Source organism: Notechis scutatus, chromosome 1 (genome assembly GCF_049901735.1).
Source record: "Notechis scutatus isolate UNSWTSFEM ecotype Mainland chromosome 1, rNotScu1.2, whole genome shotgun sequence".
Lineage (NCBI taxonomy): Eukaryota > Metazoa > Chordata > Lepidosauria > Squamata > Elapidae > Notechis > Notechis scutatus.
Window position 1 is genome coordinate 6,956,706 of NC_142009.1, and position 18,707 is coordinate 6,975,412.

General features: G+C 41.8%; 1 protein-coding gene across 1 annotated transcript in view; it reads right to left on the reverse strand.

The window, feature by feature from the left end:
* Positions 1 to 17,979, reverse strand: part of APPBP2 (amyloid beta precursor protein binding protein 2) — a 43,536-nt gene extending 25,557 nt beyond the window's left edge. Inside the window, exon 1 of the mRNA XM_026687280.2 lies at positions 17,439 to 17,979. Coding sequence (XP_026543065.1) covers positions 17,439 to 17,579 — 141 coding nt within the window. The 5' untranslated portion in view covers positions 17,580 to 17,979. The remainder of the gene's footprint in view (positions 1 to 17,438) is intronic.
* Between the last annotated feature and the right edge of the window lie 728 nt (positions 17,980 to 18,707).

The window sequence follows — 18,707 nt, forward strand, 5'->3', positions numbered from 1 at the left end:
AGCAATGGATAAAACCTGATCAAGGAGAGAAGCATCCTAGAACCAAGGAGAAATTTCCTGACAGTGAGGAACAATGAATCCATGGGATAAATTGCCTCCAGAAGTTGTAAATGCTCCAACACTGGAAGTTTTGAATAAGAGATTGGACAACTGTTTGTCTGAAATTGTATAGGGTTTCCTGCCTAAGCAGGGGGTTGGACTAGAAGACCTCCAAGCTCCCTTCCAACTTTGTTATTCTGTTAGTAATCTGTCCTCTGTAGCTGAGTTAGCATACTGACGCAAATGAAAATATGGCTATTCAGCTTGCAGTCCAAATATTTAGATTTTCAGCTTTAAACTTTTAACCCACTTTTTTCCCCTCAGATCCAAAAATATCCTATAAATAGCACTTGAGGGTAGGGAGACCAAGCAGAAATTTCAGTTTTGCTATTCTGGTGGTATCACTGCTGCCTCCAAATATGAAATAAACAAATGAAAAAAGGGGTGTCTGCCCAATTCATAGTTCAGTGTCCTATGTTAATCATGCTACACTATGTTGTTCAACAAATCACAGATTAATGTAGGTTTCAATCTCAAAGTGCACTCATGCTGTTGCAACCATTTTTGCTTCTCAGCTTGCCAACAATCAGGAGGGAGGGATGGGTGAGAAAGTATGCACTCCAGACTTCGAGGAGGAGAGGCCTGAGACTCAAGGACACATCTGCAGATGTCAGCCAAACACAGAGACATTTTCTCATAACAATACAATACCACTCAATTGGACAATATGACCTGCATTAATAGGGGGTTGGGGAATTTACATAGTGAATTATGTGGGTTTGGACGGAAATTGGGTAGATCTGGTTTTGTCTTCAATGGTGCCAAAATAATGTACTCAATAATTTTACAGTGAGATGTTGGTAGGTCTCAAGTGTGCTTGCTTTGCTTGGAATTGTCAGTCAGGAAGTTGACAATAGGCATTAACCAGCTCAATAAATATGTCATTAATATGAATCATTTTAATACCAATAGTTTGATTAATCAGGTTTTAAAGTCACAGTATTCTGCTTTGCTATGTATATTACACACCTCTAGCAATGTGATGACTTTCCATGTATCTTAATTGCTCTTTCAAATAGCCAGAATCATTATTTATTTAGCAATTATATAACGGAAGTATTCATTAAATAACCTCATTTGTTATTAAAACCCTTCCAGAACACACCATCTTTGTTTTAGATGACACATTTAACTGGACAGGTGTTAAATTTTATATGTAGGGCAATTCCCACCAAGACTGTGGGAACTAAAAAAAAAGATTATGAACTTGATTACTTGAAAAAAAATAGCAAGTTCATGAATTACAACATAAAGAACTATTTAGAGTGGCAATTTTTATGCCAAATCCCACTGAACCAACACAGCTTTCACATTCTGAATCTCTTAAAAAGAAACCTTATAGTGTAAATTCATACTTAGATTTCCTTTAAAAACTACTGCGACATATTGGCAATAATCATAAAATCAAAGGTTTGGAAGGGACTTTGGAGATCTTCTAGTCCAAGCCACTGCTCAATGCAGGAATGCTCATCCCGTTTCAGACAAATGTTGTCCAAACGTTTCTTGAAAAGCTCCAGTGATAGAGCACCCACACTTCCGGGAAGCAAGCTGTTCCATTGCTTAATAGTTCTTACTGTCAGGAAATTCCTCATTTCCATGATCCATGGTATCAAGGGTTATTACCCCTGAGCCACAAAAGCACCTCAAGACATCTAGTATTTCACTGGGAGCATTTTTCTCAATATGACATTGGAGAAGGCCCATTCTTAAGTTGTTTTGGCCCATTCTTAAGTTGCTTCAGACATACATTTCCTTATGGATTTAATGAGTGATAGGAATTATGCAAAGAAAAATAGCAAGAACACTTATAAAGGTAATCCTTGAGTTACAATTGATTTAGTGACTGTTCAAAGTTACAAAGGAAGTGAAAAAAAGACTTATGACCATTTTTCACATTTACGACTGTTGCAGCATCCCCACAGTCACATGATCAAAATTCAGATGTGTGGCAAATTACTCATATTTATGACGCTTGCAGTGTTACGAGGTCATGTAAATCACCTTTTATGGCCTTTTGACAAGCAAAGTCAATGGGGAAGGCAAATTCATTTAATCACCATGTTACTAACTTAAGAACTGCAGTCATTCACTTAACAATTAAGTCATAAAATGGGGCAAAGCTCGCTTACCAAAATGTCTCACTTTGCAAGAGAAATTCTGGGCTCAACTGTGGTCATGGACTACCTATATAGCACCCTTAGTGCTTTACAGCACTCGCTGGGTAGTTTACAATGTCAGCATATTGTCGCCTCCAACAACCTGGGTCCTCATTTTACTAACCTCAGAATGATGGAAGGCTTGAATCAACCTTGAATGTTTTTTTTTCTATCCAGTCATTCCTGCCCATCCTATCAGATCTGGCAGGATAGGCCTGCTTCAGGTCCTTTCCATATGTGTCACCTTTGGATAGGCTCAACTCTGTTGGCTTTTCAGAAGGCCTTAAAAACCTGGTGCTTCTCTCAAGGGTGAGGGCCAAGATGTTAATGCAGGCTGGTTTGTTATTTGCCCTAACAGAACTGATTTATCTGTTGTCTTTTATTGTCTATTCTATCGTTTTCACTGATATTTCTGTTTTTATGCTTTGTTAGCTGTCCAGAATTGTCCATATCTAAGCTATTTATTTGTTTAAAAATGATAGCCAACATTTCATATTTTATCCACAAAATCTACGAGGGGCCACAGCAAATGTTTAAATTTGACAAGCAGTTTTTTTTAACAAGGAATTTTTTAAAAAAACAACCCAACCCAACAATCTGATTGCTATATTTTCTATTAACCAAACGTTGCAAATTACATAGAAATCCAGTTTGATGACTACCAATTGATGAACTACTTCTTGGAAATCAAGCTACAAGGAATGGGTGGAACTGTCTATTACTTGCAGTAAGCACCTCTGGTCAGGATTTCAAACTGAAACACCAGGATTCCAGGGCATTCATGAAGCATACACCTATCATTTTGCTTAAACTCCATTTCAATTTATCATCATTCATGCAGTTAGTAAGTGCCTGTTGGCAGGCATCTAGGAAGATGACCTACGGTAACTTGGGAATGATGACTCAAATTGTTTTGAGTGGCACCAACATCTTAATAATAAACAGCACCTTAGAGAAGAGGAGCCAAAGGAAGAGGAAAACAGCCAAAATGGACATGGAGATTCAGAGATATTGCCAAAAGACATAAAGGGAACTAAAACTAAGACACTGATGACAGAGATAATAAATAAAAGAGAAAAAGTTCCCAAGAGTAAGCAAAAGAAGAAGCTGCACAAGAAGAAATTTCAAAAAAAGAGAAAAGGGTGGGAAGAAAGATGGGGGACTGGCAGATGGAAATAAAAGTAATATTAGAGGAAAAAAGAGGGATAAAGAGGAAAGGCCAGGAAAACTTAATAAAGGGAAAGCTGGCTAAAACTAAGAGAAATGACGAGGCTGAGAGAGTTAGAGATAAGGGTTAGATATAGCATAAAAAGGGGATACAACATGGGAATGTGTCTTTGTATTTTTTATTAGAAATGTAGACATGGGAGCTTTTAAATTTATAACTTACTGGGAATTACCTTAAGATTATTAGATGATTATATACGAGAAAAATGAAGGAGTGAATGATATTAAGAGGGTTCTATTGTTATTAATCCCTACACACACACACACACATATATGGGGATCTTTGGTTATTCGGGTTTTCTCCCGCGTAAGATTGGAAGTATCTAGGCAACGTTTCGATGAAGTCTCATTCATCATCTTCAGGCTTGTGTCTTCGGCTCTGTGCTTCTCAGAGTAATGTGAGCTTGCAGCTGCTTCTTCCTTTTAACTGCTAGTGGTGGGGTGACTTGATTGGGTGGGGGCTTGGCTGTGTTCTGATTGGGTGGTGTGTTCTCATTGGTTGGGGGTTTGGCTGTGTTCTGTTTGGCTGGAGGTGTGTTCTGTTCAGGTGGGGGCTTGGTTGTGCTCAGGTTAGTCTTAGTTGCTGGGGGATTTGAGCTGGTGAGCTGTGATCCTGCTGTTTGGCTTCGCGTTTGTGGTCGTGGCGCATCTTCATGGTGGGTGTCAGTTCGCTTCATGTATGGCTCGGAGGGGTTTGAAGCGGGTAGTGATGCAGCTGCAGTGCGGCTTCTGGTCTGTGGTCGTGTCTCATCTTCTGTGTGGGTGTGACCAGAAGTCCACGGATCAGAAGCCGCACTGCAGCTGCATCACTACATATATATTTTCTTAAGTTTCGCGGGTACTTACATGTATGGTATTCAGCTTTGTTCGGGTATTTTCCCATGTCATTGTAGTTGTGCTTTTAAAGTTGTAGCAACGTTTCGGCAGAATCTCATCTGCCATCATCAGGCTTCTGTATTGTGTTTGTCTGTGAGTCAGACTTTCACAGCGTTTCTGTTTTAAATTTGGTGCTAGCCTACTGCTGTGCCAGAATGGTTTTTTCTTCATTCTGATTGGTTGGGAGTCTTGGTCTGTGTTTATTGGTCTTGGAATTTGCTGTGTTCTGCTTGATTGGTGTTTCTAATATCTTCTGTCTGTTTTGTGGCTTTTTTTGTCTTGATTGGCTGGCAACATTGTGTTCCTGTATTGGAGGCTTTTAGTGAGGCTTGGCTCCGAGTAAATGGACAACTATCATTTATTAGGAAGCTAGGTTTCATCTGGGTGCCTGATTGGGGTGTGTTTGAGCAGGAGGTATCGGGGGGTGGGGGGGGTGGGGTGTCTGTTTGTGCCCAGGTGTTTGCCTGGCTTGTAGTGTGGAGATTTTTTTGTTTGAGAGTGCAGGTTTCCAGATAATTGACAGTCTGGTGGAGTCATCTCTTCTATTCATGCTTTCAGGTCTTTTTTCAATCTCTATGGCTTCTCTGATAATTCTGTAGCTGGGGTTTTCTATAGTGGCTAGGGTTTTGGTGCCACTGAAGTCGATGCTATGACCTGTGGCGGACTAGTGAGGAAGTGTGTTCCAGTTTTTTACTGCATTTTTGTGTTCATCTAGGCGGGTACTTATTCTTCTATTGGTCCAATGTATGTGGCCGGGCATGATGCACAGGGGATTTCATATATGCCTTGGTTTTACAGGTCAATTTTATCTTTGGGGTTTCTTAGGATGGCTGCTATTTTTCTGTCTGTTTTGAAGGCAGTCTTGATGTGATGCCTGTGTAGTATTTTACTGATTTTGTCTGTAGTACCTCTTATGTAGGGCAGGACAGCTGTTCCGCAGGTCTGTTCATCTTCTAGGTCTCCATTATGTCTCACCGATTCTGCCGAAACGTTGCTACAACTTTAAAAGCACAACTATAATGAGGTGGGAAAATCCCTGAACAAAGCTGAACACCAAAGTTGTAGCAACGTTTTGGCAGAATCTCATCTGCCATTATCAGGCTTCTGTATTGTGTCCGTCTGTGTACTGTGTCCGTCTTGTGTCCGTCCGTCAGACGGACACAATACAGAAGCCTGATGATGGCAGATGAGATTCTGCCGAAACGTTGCTACAACTTTAAAAGCACAACTACAATGACGTGGGAAAATATCCGAACAAAGTTGAATACCATACATGTAAGTACCCGCGAAAACTCGCCATCCTCAGGCTGGTGCTTTCGGCTTCGTGCCAGTGCAAGCAGTGTGTATACACCACACACACACACACACACACACACACACACAAATGATATTAGGAAAACAGAGAATATGACAATTTGGGTGAAAATTTGGTATTATGTTCAAAAAGTGTGATTTAAGGTTATATAAATGCTATAGGTTGAAATTGTTTAAAGGGAAGCAAAAGGGGAAATTAACTGTTTTTATTTTTATTTTTCTTTGTGGTATACATGTAATAGAAAATGCAATTGATTATACAAAGGATATGAGAAAATAGAAAATATAATGAACTAGGAGGGATTATGTGGGAATGTAAAATATTTATAATGAATGTATATTACAATCAAAATAGGTAAATTTTGGCTAAGTGGAAACAAAGAAAAAATATGAAATGATTATATGAATATCTCTGGAATATATATAAGATATATCATAGATGGGGGGAATATACCATGTGGATCCTCAATGTATTAATCTTACTTTACTTTTACTCTTTTTTCTTTCATTGACTGTCTAATTATATATTGGTCTTGAGAAAGTTATAGATAACAATACATAAGGTAACATAAAATAGGTGGTAAGCTGAAAATGGAAATAATAGGGGATAAAGAATTGAAAATATATGTGAGGATGACATGATTTTGAAATTGAATTAATGAATTGAAATATGAAAGGGAAATTTATCTAAAGATTAGTTGAATGGATAATAATTTGAGATGATATTAAGAAAGTTGAAAATGCAACTATGACTATGTATAAATATTGTAATCTGGAATCATGTTGCTCACGTGAAGAGATATGTTAAAAAAAAAAAGTTGATTAAAAAAATAATAATAATACACAGCACCAAACGTTCTGGTGACCTCACTCAGTAATTTCATAAAGGCATTATAAAGCACAGGTGACAAGTGGGAGTCCAGAGGTATTTATGTTGGAAGATAATGCTCTAACCCACTTCCAAATCTCTCACAGAGTTCAGGGTATCATCACCAATTGAAAAAGAGATCAGAAAGGAAAAAGAGACAAACAAACCCAGAGGACTGTTACTGTGTCTGTTGAAAGCCAGCATGTTAGTGAAAATCACCTATAGGTGAACCAGTTTTACCGTAACACTACAGTTTACTCTAAACCCATTTTGAAATGAGTCTTAATAATCCATTTTCTTCCAAGAATAGTTTAAGTTAATTAGCCACCACACTGTGTAACAATTCCTGTTGAAATTGACTCAAAGCCCCATCACATGAGATTTATCTGGGGTAGGTTTGGTTGGTACCTATCCTGGCATTGCTCTGAAAGGCTGGAAAAATTGAACTTTTCTGCAGGGATTTTGATAATTAATTGTTGAAATGGTGGCAAATACATATATTTGTTAATTACATTGCAGTTCCTGTAATTTGTCTTTTCCTTCCTGCCGTACATTCTGAAAATGGAATAAACATGCATGCCTTAAATCTATATAAAGTAAATCCTCCAAGTAGTATGATTGTATTTATTTGTGCTTATTTATTAAATTTATGTGCCTACCACCTCATTGGAGATGACTTTGGATGTCTTACAAACATTAAACTAGTACGTTAAAATAATAAACATTAAATAAAAAATTAATTTTCACTTTTCATTTCTCAAAGACCAAAATTTTCCTGACGTAACTATCACTTTTTAACACTGAAGTTCCTCTGAAGAATGCAAAAAGCAAAATTTGGAGAAAAAACTAAACATGCAGTAAAAGACACAAACTGCCTGGGGCTGCATTCAGATATGGCTTGGTTTTGAGTTGGTGTCATAGCTTTATCAACCCACAGTGATTTGCCAATAATGGCTTATAATCAGTACAGTATCTGAAATGGGCGTTGGTAGAAGTTACCATGAATGCCCTTTCTATCTATGCTGCGAGAGAGCCCAGGATGGGTTGACTCCTTCCTATGATGTCATAGCTGAGTCTTTACTAAGATATAAAAGCCAGCCCCCGGGAGAGACCCCAGCTTTGGCGAAGATACTTGACAGACTGAAAGGTGTCTCTGAAAGCCCAAAATAAATACAGAAATATGTCTTACCCTCTCCGGACGAATCAAGGGAGGGGCTGGGCTCTCTCGCAGCATAGATAGAAAGGGCGTTCACGGTAACTTCTACCAACGCCCATTCTCCTCCATGCTGCATCGAGAGCCCAGGATGGGACATACCAAAGCTTGCATGTCCACAGGCGGATCCTTGTCTGGCTCATCAAACTGACTGTGGAACCACTCGTTGAAGCACCCGTCAGCCGAAGGCTGCAGTCGCTGAGGCAAAAGCATCCAGACGGTAGTGTCTGATGAAAGGAGACGGGGATGTCCACGTGGCCACACGACAAATCTCCTCCAAGGATGCTTGGGTCGCCCAGGTAGCAGAAGTGGCCGCGCTTCTGGTAGAGTGCGCCGTCAGACCTCGGGGAACCGGAAGAGCCGCAGCTTTGTAGGCCTGCTCAATGCAAGACCTGACCCACCTGCTAATAGTAGGAGAAGAGGCCTTGTGCCCCAAGTGAGAAGGGAAAAAGGAAACAAACATGGCTTCCGACTTCCTGAAGGAGGAAGTGCGCTTAATGTATATTCTAAGAGCCCTTCTTACGTCTAGCGTGTGCCACTGCCACTCTAAGTCATGGTGCGGGGGAGGACAGAAGTCAGGCAAAACAATGTCCTGGGACCTGTGAAACCAGGTGTTAACCTTTGGAATAAATGAGGGATCCAGACGAAGAACAACCCTATCATTGTGAAAGGAACAAAGGTCCTGTCTGATGGAAAGAGCAGCAAGCTCGGAAACCCTCCTGGCAGAAGTGATGGCAACAAGGAACACTACCTTCAGAGTCAGGAAACGGAGAGACACTGTTCTAAGGTGTTCAAAGGGGGGCTTTGTAAGGGCATTAAGCACCAAATGAAGGTCCCAGGAAGGATACCTGTGAACCACCGGAGGGTGCAGGTTGGAAGCCCCTTTCAAAAACCTCCTGACTGAAGTGTGATGGGATAAGGAAAGAAGCGAACCCCATGAAAGGACTGAGGAGAGGGACGCAACCTGCCTGCGTAAGGTGTTGGGGGCCAAACCTTTCTCCAGCCCATGCTGAAGGAAGCTAAGAACTTCTGCCAACTGGGCTGAAGCAGGAGAAAGACCCTCCCTGAGGCACCATCGGGAAAAAGCCTTCCAGGTGGCATCATATATGCGCCTTGTAGAAGGTTTGCGAGAAGCCAGGATAGTGAGGATGACCCTTTCTGGAAGATCAGCCTCCTCTAGCCGCTGCCGCTCAAGTGCCACACAGTCAGCTTGTTTACAGGCATGGGGGAGGTCTGCAGACGCTGCCCAGCTTGCCTGCACAAGCTCTGTGACGCTGCTCCCAACGTTGCAGGAGAGAGAGGGGGAGAGAGCCCTGCTCTCCTGGAAGAGCAGCTGCCCAGATCCCTGGGAGCTGCTTGAAGAGAGGAAAAAAGTACTGAAGATCGCTGGTGATTGCTATCAGAACACTTTCAGAGACACAGCTACTGACTGAAAGGAGCTGAGTCAAAAGCTGGGGTCTCTCCCAGGGGCTGGCTTTTATATCTTAGTACAGACTCAGCTATGACATCATAGGAAGGAGTCAACCCATCCTGGGCTCTCAATGCAACATGGAGGAGAATGCAGTATTTGAAATTACCTACTCTGTGCTCAAAGTTTGAAGATAACACAATAACAGAGTTAGAAGGGACCTTGTATGTCATCTAGTTCAACCCCGCCCCCCAAGCAGGCCTACACCATTTCTGACAGATGGTAGTCCAGTCTCTTCTTGAAAGTTTCCAGCAATGAAGCTCTCCCAACTTTTGAAGGCGGGTAGATACCGGCCTCTGTTCTAATGACAGATCAGTTCTGCAGCATGGTGGTTAAGGGTAGCATTTTTTCTGTGATGGTTCCCAATGCTGTCACATCTCTGCACTGAGTCACCACCCATAGATTCTATCACAGTGGCTAGATTAACTGCATTAACACCATTATGCCAAACCAAGAGCAAACAAGGCTGAAGGCTTAGCATGGAATCCAATCTTATACAACCATAGTATTTTAAGGGTGAAAAGTATCTAAGTTGGCTAAATTAAATTTCTAAGTTCTGAAAAGGTAATCAACTAGTTAGTGTAGATTTATAAAAGTTAAGAACCAGCTGACTGTACTTCTTTGAATCAGCTTGGCTTAAGTAATTTTTGAAATTCTTCCCAAATGCCTGTCATGTTTTAGTGAGGCCTTGCCTCCAAAAGAGTTGGCTATGTGTCTTCTGAGTTATCCAAGCAAAGGTCAGTGTACCAGGAATAATTATGTCATCAAAATAAAACAGGTACACAGATCAACACTTGGAATTTTATCAGAAACAGAAGCTGATCAAGCGGTGCTTTGGACCACACCTAAGAGCCATCCTGTCACCAGATAACTGGATGGGGGTTTCAGGGCCTAATAGAGAGCTCCTACAACACTCTAGAAAGCCATGCATTATATATTTTGAAGTCTCTTATATCTCGTATTCCATTTCTTCATTTCTGAAAATAATTGTTTGTACACAATATGTCATTTCTTTCTAGGTTAAAATCCAAGTTGTGACTTTAAGGCTTCTGCCTGTTAGATCTTGCCCTTCAAAACATCAGCCTATGTGTAACCTCTCTCAGAATGGTGTTGGATTAGTGCTGCAATCTAACCGAGATAAAGAATATTGTTGGGTGTAGAACTCTGCATGCCGGGATCCAAAACTGCCACAGGAAAGGAGGAACTGTAGGCCAAAGATGGAAGGAAGCAAAGTTATGAAGAAGCTACTCGGATAAGCAAGCAAAGTGTTTCAGACCAAAGAAGAAAAGAAATCCAATTGCCATGACTCAACTTCCAGACATTGCAAATCAAAAGGATTAACAACAAGCATGTTTTGAAGGCAGGACCTAGGCTAGATTCAAACATTGTACTAAACCATATTGTCGCTTGCTCCCTGGTTCAGCATGTTGGATGAACCAAGCCATGACTTCAATAACCAATGATTAAAAAAAAATACTGGTGGGATAAAACAATATTTAAAAAATCAAATACACACATCTTATCCACTTGCAACTCCCAGATATCATAGAATTCTTCAAATTGAAAAAAAAACTAAATGACAGGCATTAGCCCTTCCATATAAGCAACAGGCCATCTTCCATTGTATTTTACCTATGCCGTACTGTTTTACCACCACAGTAGATAAGATAGGGTAATAACATTGAGTTTGTGACAGATTTGGATCAGAGCAACGTTTTGATGAAAGACAACATTGCTCAAAAACTGGATGATGTACTCTATTCGGTTTGGGAGAAAAAGTAAATAAATATTCCAAATTTAAAAAAAAACAAGCTGCTGCTTAAACACACAGTATTTATTTTACAAAGCATAGCAACTCCATGATGCTCTTTCATGCTCTGTCCCAAGGAGGAACCCACAGGGTCCACCACAGGATTAAGATTTTAATAACACTTCCATGTTGTTCTTTTGAGAAGAAGACATAGCCTGAGGTTGTTTTGTCTTTTTCTTATTTTTCCTAATATAGCTTTTTTTTTTTTTTGGCAAATAATGCCTGAGCAGCACTATCACCCTGTCAGATTTTCCAAACATTATTTCACAACTTCTTAGTCACATTTTGTTAAATGATTTTTTTTCCCCCTTCTGCTTCTTGGAAAAACAAAGATAACACAATTCTATTTAGTTGGCTCTAGAATAAGTTCAATGAATCTCAGGATACAAATGCTGGGTCAGACAAAGGCTTGATTCACATAATGCTTTACGGTATTAAGATTTTATACAAGTTGTTTGGCTTTTGTCTTGCGTATTGCATTGCCAATCATTGTTTTGTAAACCATGCTTTATATCTTATTGCACAAGCAGCAGCATCCACGGGTATTTCTCTCCGTGCCACCTCTTTCCACTATACTGAAATTTAACTCTGAAATGAAATAAATAACATATAAAGGAATCAGCAAATGAGCTTCCTACCAAATAGCAATTTAAAGATATCTCTCACAATCCTGGACCAATATCTTAACGCTGCTATCCTAGATGATGAGCTAAATAGTTAATTGACCCATGATTGATTTAATTTAATCAGTTAGATTTGCAGAACACATTTTGGTCCAGTGTGTTGTATGACCCAACTAAAATTCAAGTAGTCTTCAACTTACAACCAAAATTGAGTCCAAAATTTCAGTTCCTAAGCAAGACAGTTATTGAGTTTGCCCCATTTTATGACCTTTCTTGTTAAGTGAATCACTGCAATTGTTAAGCTAGTAACACACTTGTTAAGTGACTCTAACTTCTTCATTGACTTTGCTTGTTAAAAGGTCACAAAAGGTGATCACATGACCTCAGAACAGTGCAACTGTCATAAATGTGAGACAGTTGCCAAGTGTTTGAATTTTGATCACGGGATAATGGGGATCAGCAACGGTTGTAGCTGTGTGCGGAAAAACAGTCATAAAGTCACTTTTTACAATGCTGCCGTTACTTTGAACACTAAATGAATGGTTGTTAAGTCAAGGACTGCCTGCAGTTAAAAAACAAAAGCCAGCTTGGTGTAGTGGCTAAAGCACCAGGGTAGAAACTGGGTGACTTCGAGTTCTAGTCCCACCTTAGACCCTAACCCCCTCTCTTAACCCACAGAAGAAGACAAGAATAAAACACTTCTGAAAATCCTTCCAAGAAAAGTGCGGGGACTAGTCCAAGCAGCAGCCACAAGTCGACACTGACTGAAAGCTCCACCAGAAAGCATTCATGTCATAAGCTTTTGTGAACTGATACAGAATTATCCAACATAAACCATCCAGATGATTTGAACGAAACCCCCATCCTTCCTGGACTGAAGGCCATGTTGGCTAAGCTTGAAGGAACTGAGTGCCTTCTGCCGTTTTGAGTGATGCATTAGACTCATCAGATTCATTGACACTTATAATCAAATTACATTTCCAACTAGTCCAAAAGATGAAGCAAATTGTTAGCATTAATCTGTGTTGTCTATGGCTATGCTATATAGACTATTCCTCTGTCTCAGAATAAATATAATTTATACTTCTTACTGGCTATTTTTTTTATTTAAAAAACAGTATTTATCCCACATTTAAATGTCCCAGAAGCAGAACTATTTAATGCAAGATCAAATTTGGGTCAGTTACTGGGATCAGAGATTTACTCTTCCGAGTTTTTGGACTCGTGCTAGAGCCCATCCTCAGGGAATTTCTCTCTATTGAAGTATGTGTTTTGGGCTGTTCTGTGAGTTGCGTTTATGTGCTGCCTTCCTATTGGCTTATTATAGGAAGGCACCACATAAACATGACTCACAGAACAGCCCAAAGCACACACTCTTCTAGAGAGAAGTTCCCTGAAGATGGGCTCTAGCATAAGTCCGAAAGCTTGGAAGAGTCCCCATGGTCCCGGTGACTGACCCAGATTGGATCCTGCAACATTATCCTGGGACACACATATTGCCTGCATTCGTGAGAATTATTTAAAGTGGGGAAAAAACCACTGAGAGATACTCATCTTATACCTGATGTGTGGAACAGAAGGCTCCCCCAGTAAATTCTTTGCCAGGGTTCAGATCTTTGTGTGGTCTGCCCATAGCCCCCTCCCCTGATCGCTATACAAAAACAGGACTATGGCATGTCACAAGGCACAAAACAAATAGCTTATTCAGCAATTCACAACTCCCATGAAAACATACCAAAGCTGGAGGGCTTGTTTTCCCTTACTGATAAAAGCTAAGTATTATGCTGTGATAGGTAGCAAGAATGCAAAACATTTTTTTAAGGCAGAGGAGACATTTGGCATTACCTTTTAACAGAGGCAAATGGTCAAAACAAAAAAGTGAGAAGGGCTAGGGCAAAAATTTAACTTTAAAGCAGACATGTTTATTTTTTATGACAACCCTCCAAGAATGTTTTCCTCACATGATGTTCAAATTTTAATTCAGGGACAATGTAAGGGGGGGACCAGGTGGGAATCAGATTCAGCACCTGTTCACATACAGGAAATTTACATTTTTCTTCACCTTAGACAGATTTAGCTAAACTTCATCCTTCCGTTTCTGAATAATGGAACTGAGTTCCCCTAACGTGATCACTTTAATTCCTAGGACAGATATTTCAGATGAGAAAAATGCCTATTATAGAAAACATATTAAGATAATCCTTGACTTACAACAGTTCATTTAGTGACCATTCAAAGTTACAAGGGCACTGGAAAAAGTGATTTATGACTGTTTTTCACACTTACAACTGTTGCAGCATCCCTAGTCACGTGATCAAAATTCAGACACTTTGCAATTCACTCATATTTATGACGGATGCAGAGTCCTGGCATCATGTGATCACCTTTTGCAACCTTCTAAGAAGGAATGTAAATAGGGAAGCCACATTCACTTAACAACTATGTTACTATTTTAACAATGATGATCCTACAACTGTGGCAAGAAAGGTCATAAAATGGGACAAAATTCATTAAACAAATGTCTTACTTAGCAACAGAATTTCTGGGTTCAATTGTGGTTGTAACTCGAGGACTACCTGTAATGTATTTTACAATATTTTCAGGTAGAAGGAAGAGAAGAGTGAATCAGAAACCCAACCTTCTCTCAACCAGAAGTTGTAGCTTAACAATAACAACAATAATAACAACATTCTACTGTCCATATGATATATCCTGCACTTGGAAATAATTCATGGAACCCCTTAAAGATTTACTCCTAGGTGAAAAGGATGGGAGATTTCTTTCTTGGAAGAAAAATTAAGACAGATATAACATACAAGCATACACTCCAGTGTATGAAAATAACTGATAGGTGGCAGTTTATTCTTATTTTTTTAAATACAAAAGCCACATATTGTCTCTACACTGTCTCAAAATGGACAGAAAGTAAACAGTGTTTCCACTACCATCAAGAAAATAAATACAAATTATGTTTCAAAGGAAAATTCTATATAAATAGATGAAGTGATTTGCTGCATAACCAATATGAAAAACAAAGCCACTGAATAACAGCATTTCTAGTCTAGATAAACACCAAGGATTATTGTCTAACTTGTTTGGAGCCTTCCTGTGGATCCCTCTCTGAAAATATTCACAAAACACAAAAAGCAAGGACTGCAGTAAACAAATGGTCATTTTTATGGGGCACAAAAAAACCAACAAAGCACACCTTAATTAAAGGGCTGTTGCCAATTAATGCTACCAATCTCAGCACCCTGATGAGGTCCAATCTGTGGACATACTTCAAAAACCAAAATTAAAAAAAGAACTATCCTTCTTTATAGGTAGTTCTCTACTTCCCACCACAATTGTATCCAAAATATCCATTATTAAACAAGGCAATTAAGTGACTTTTGATCCATTCTACATGTTTGCAGCAGTTAAAGGAATCTCTGTAATTGTTAAGTGAATCATGCAGTCATTAAACAAATCTGGCTTTTTTCATCGACTTTGCTTGTCAGAAGCCGGCTTGGGAAGGTAACAATTGTAATCACATGACCCCATATAATGCAACCATCATAAATACACGACAGTTGCCAAGCATCTGAATTTTGATCAAGTGACCCTACGAGTGCTGCAATGGTCACAAATGTGAAAACTGGTCATAAGATACTTTTTTCAGCGCCATTGTAACTATGAATGGTCACTAAACAAATAATCGAGAACTATCTGTATTATAACAGATTTAACTTACCAGAACAATTCAAAAACACATTACAAACCATAGTGCATTCTAAAAAAAATACAAATAATAAAAAACGCAAATTCCAAGGCAATGACATTACAGTATTTCATGTTTGGGATGGGCAGGAAGGTTGTAAATTAGGCCTTTAGGATGCTACATGACATATGCACAGCTCCTAAATTGGCTTTCCTGGACCAGTGCCCTCCAGATGTGCTGAGCAATGACTCTTAAAAATGGCAGTCAGTTGGGCAGAAATCACAAAACCTGAGAAATCAGGACATTTGGGGGATATCATATAGACATAAATCTCAAATTTTTCAATAAAGCATCAAGAATGAAATAAGAGCAGTTTTCTGAAGGAAGTTTTTTAAAAAATCATGAGGTCACCTACTGAGGAAGGGTATCAAAGCTGAACATCTTTAAAAGTGGGGATAAACTTTTGAAGAGCCAATAAAGTAGGATATACATAGTCCTTAACTTATGTTTACAAATAATCCCAAAATTCCCATTGAAAAGTGAGGTGTTTGTTAAGTGAGTTTGCCCCATTTTACCTTTCTTGCAACAGTGAATGACTGTAGTTGTTAAATTAGTAACACAGTTGTTAAGTAAATCTGGCTTTCCCATTGGGAAAGTGACCACATGACCCTGGCAACTGCAACTGTCATAAGCATCTGAATTTTGCCAAGCATCTGAAGTTTGATCGTGTGACCATAGGCATGCTGCAACCGTCAGGTGAAAAATGGTCATAAATAAGATTTTTTCAATGCTGTTGTAACTTCAGTCCCGAAATGAATTGTTGTAAACTGAGGACTACCTGTATTTGTAGCTCAGGGTTGAAATGAATCTCCTCACTTTTAAGGAGGTTTGGAGTGGAATGGAGTGAAAAAATCCAGAGAGATGCAATAATGAAATAATTGGATGAGACACAGGCAGGAGAGAGAGATCCCTGGGAAGCAAACTGAAAAGTAAAGGGGAGTAATCATGCAGCAATGGGCTGGGACCAAGCCAATTATTCTGATGGGTGCAAATCATTTTTCAGAACAGAGAACAAGAGGTATTTCCAAGGGAGGCCAATCCCACTGCAAAGAAGCCAAGAAATAAAACAAAATTCCACCAAAGGCTGAAAGGTCCCAAGGTGACTTAAAAAAACCCCAAACCATGTGGATGGGAGCAGCTCCCAGGTGCAATTTCTCCCCCCTCCCCGCAAAAAGGGTGCAAAGACAAGCAAAGGCACAGATTACAAGAGTGTCATTTTTTCCAGGAATGGGAAAACAACAGAATTCAAAGAAAAAGGACTCTTGGTGGAAAATCAATTCTGGCACGAATTGACAGAACTGGGTGCAGGATAAATAAGGCCCATATTTGGGGGAAGGGGGTTGTTCTCTTTCAAATTTCTATATGCAATTAAAAAAAAAAAAGGTGCCCATGCAACCAGCAAGCAGATTGGGAGGGGGGTGCAAACAAACAGGCTGGGGGAACCAAGGAGATGGGTGCAATTCTTCCCAGAAAGGATGCAAAGCCAGGAGGGTTTAACCAATTCTTGATGGGGGAAGGTGTAAACAAACGGGGTGGGGAGAACCAAGGGGGGGATGGGGGCTAGCCAATTCTTGATGGAGGGAAGGTGTAAACAAACGGGGTGGGGGAACCAAGGTGATGGGAGGGGGCAAACTCGGGGAAGGGGGTTAGCCAATTCTTGGGGGGGAATTGCAAACAAACGCGGTGGGGGAAACCAAAGAGATGGGAGGGGGTGCAATTCTCCCCAGAAGGGGTGCAGAGCCGGGGGTGGGGGGGTTAAGGCAGCAGAAGAGGGGGGCTCTTGCAAATCTGGGGGCGCTGATGAGGATGAGGATGGTTTGGGGAAAATTGGGGTCACAAAAGAGGCAGTGGGGCTTTGCAGAGGCCGTGGGGAGAAGACGCCCCCCCTTGTCTAAAAGGGGGTGCAATTCCAGCGTATGTGTCCTTCCACACCTCCCACACACAGATAGATAAGACACCCGAGTATCATCCCAGCCGGACAGGCGGCGAGGGGAGGGGAGGCCCAGGGCCTCCTTTATCCTCACCTTGTAATAGACGTCGAATTGGATGTTTTCCGGCAAGGAGCGGATGTCCCTCCGTCGGGCCCGGCCGTAGCTGTCGACCACGGCCGAGATGGCGGTGTTGTAGAGCGTCTCGGGCACCCACTCCAGCTCCACCGCCGCCATCTTGCCTGGCTCGGGCGGCCGCCCTGACCAGGAGGCGGGCAGGCCTCGGCCGCCTTCACCGCTCGGGCCTAGTCGCTCCGCCCCGCCACCGCCGCGGCTCTCTCCCTTCTCCTTGCCTGCTTTCCTCTCACCCGGCCGGGCTGAGGCGAGGGCGGAAGCCGCTGGGGAGCCTCACGGAGGAGGAGGAGGAGGAGGGGGGAAAGGGGAGGAGGAAGAACGAGGCGGCCGCCGCGGCCTGGCAGGGACCCGCCGCCCGCGTGAGGGGCGAGTCCGCGCCGCGCTTCTTTTTTCCCCTTAGCGCGACGTCCCGCCTGAGGAAAAGCCGCGGGGGGCCGGCCTCGCCTGGCGCGCGCAGACCGCGGCGGCGGGGGGGAGGAGGAGGAGGAGGAGGGTGGGCGGGGTTCATGGAGGGCCCTCATCTAATGGGAGGGGCGACCCCCTCGACGCGCGCGCGCGGCCTCGGAGGGGCTGGCCCCGCCCCCGGCAGGGGAAGGGGCGCGCGCGACACCCCACCCCCCAAGTTAGCGGAGGGAGGGACGTTTAGGAAAGGGGAGCGTGAGGGAGGCTGCTGTTGGAACAGCCGACGGACACACACACCCACACACACCCCTCACACACGTACACACCCACCCGGTCATCCCTCAGGGCTTTGGGGGATGTCGGTCATCCTTTGTCTAAAAGGGGTGTGGGAGGGTTGGTGGGGAGGAATAGAATAGAAGTTGTGGGAGCTTCGTTACTGGAAGCTTTCAAGAAGAGACTGCCCTGTGTCGGAAATGGTGTAGTAGTAGGGTCTTCTGCTTGGAGGGGCAGGTTGGACTAGATGACCTACAAGGCCCCTTCCAACTCCGTTCATCTTGCCTGTTAAAACTTTTGCACCTCAGGGACCACCAAACTCATAATTTTAAATCCCTGGGAAAATCCCCCAAAAAGTCTGCAGGAAAATTCCTCATCCCGTTTTTCCTACCGATCGATTGTTCTTTATTTTTGGGGGGGGAGAGGGGAGAGACTTTTGGCTTCATGCAAGGAAAGCAGCAGAAGCAGCAAAAGTCTTTCTTTCTCTCCCCCGAATTCTGCCAGAAATGAGTCATGCCGGCACAGCCTCTTGGAGCAGGAGGCCTTGCAGGGTCC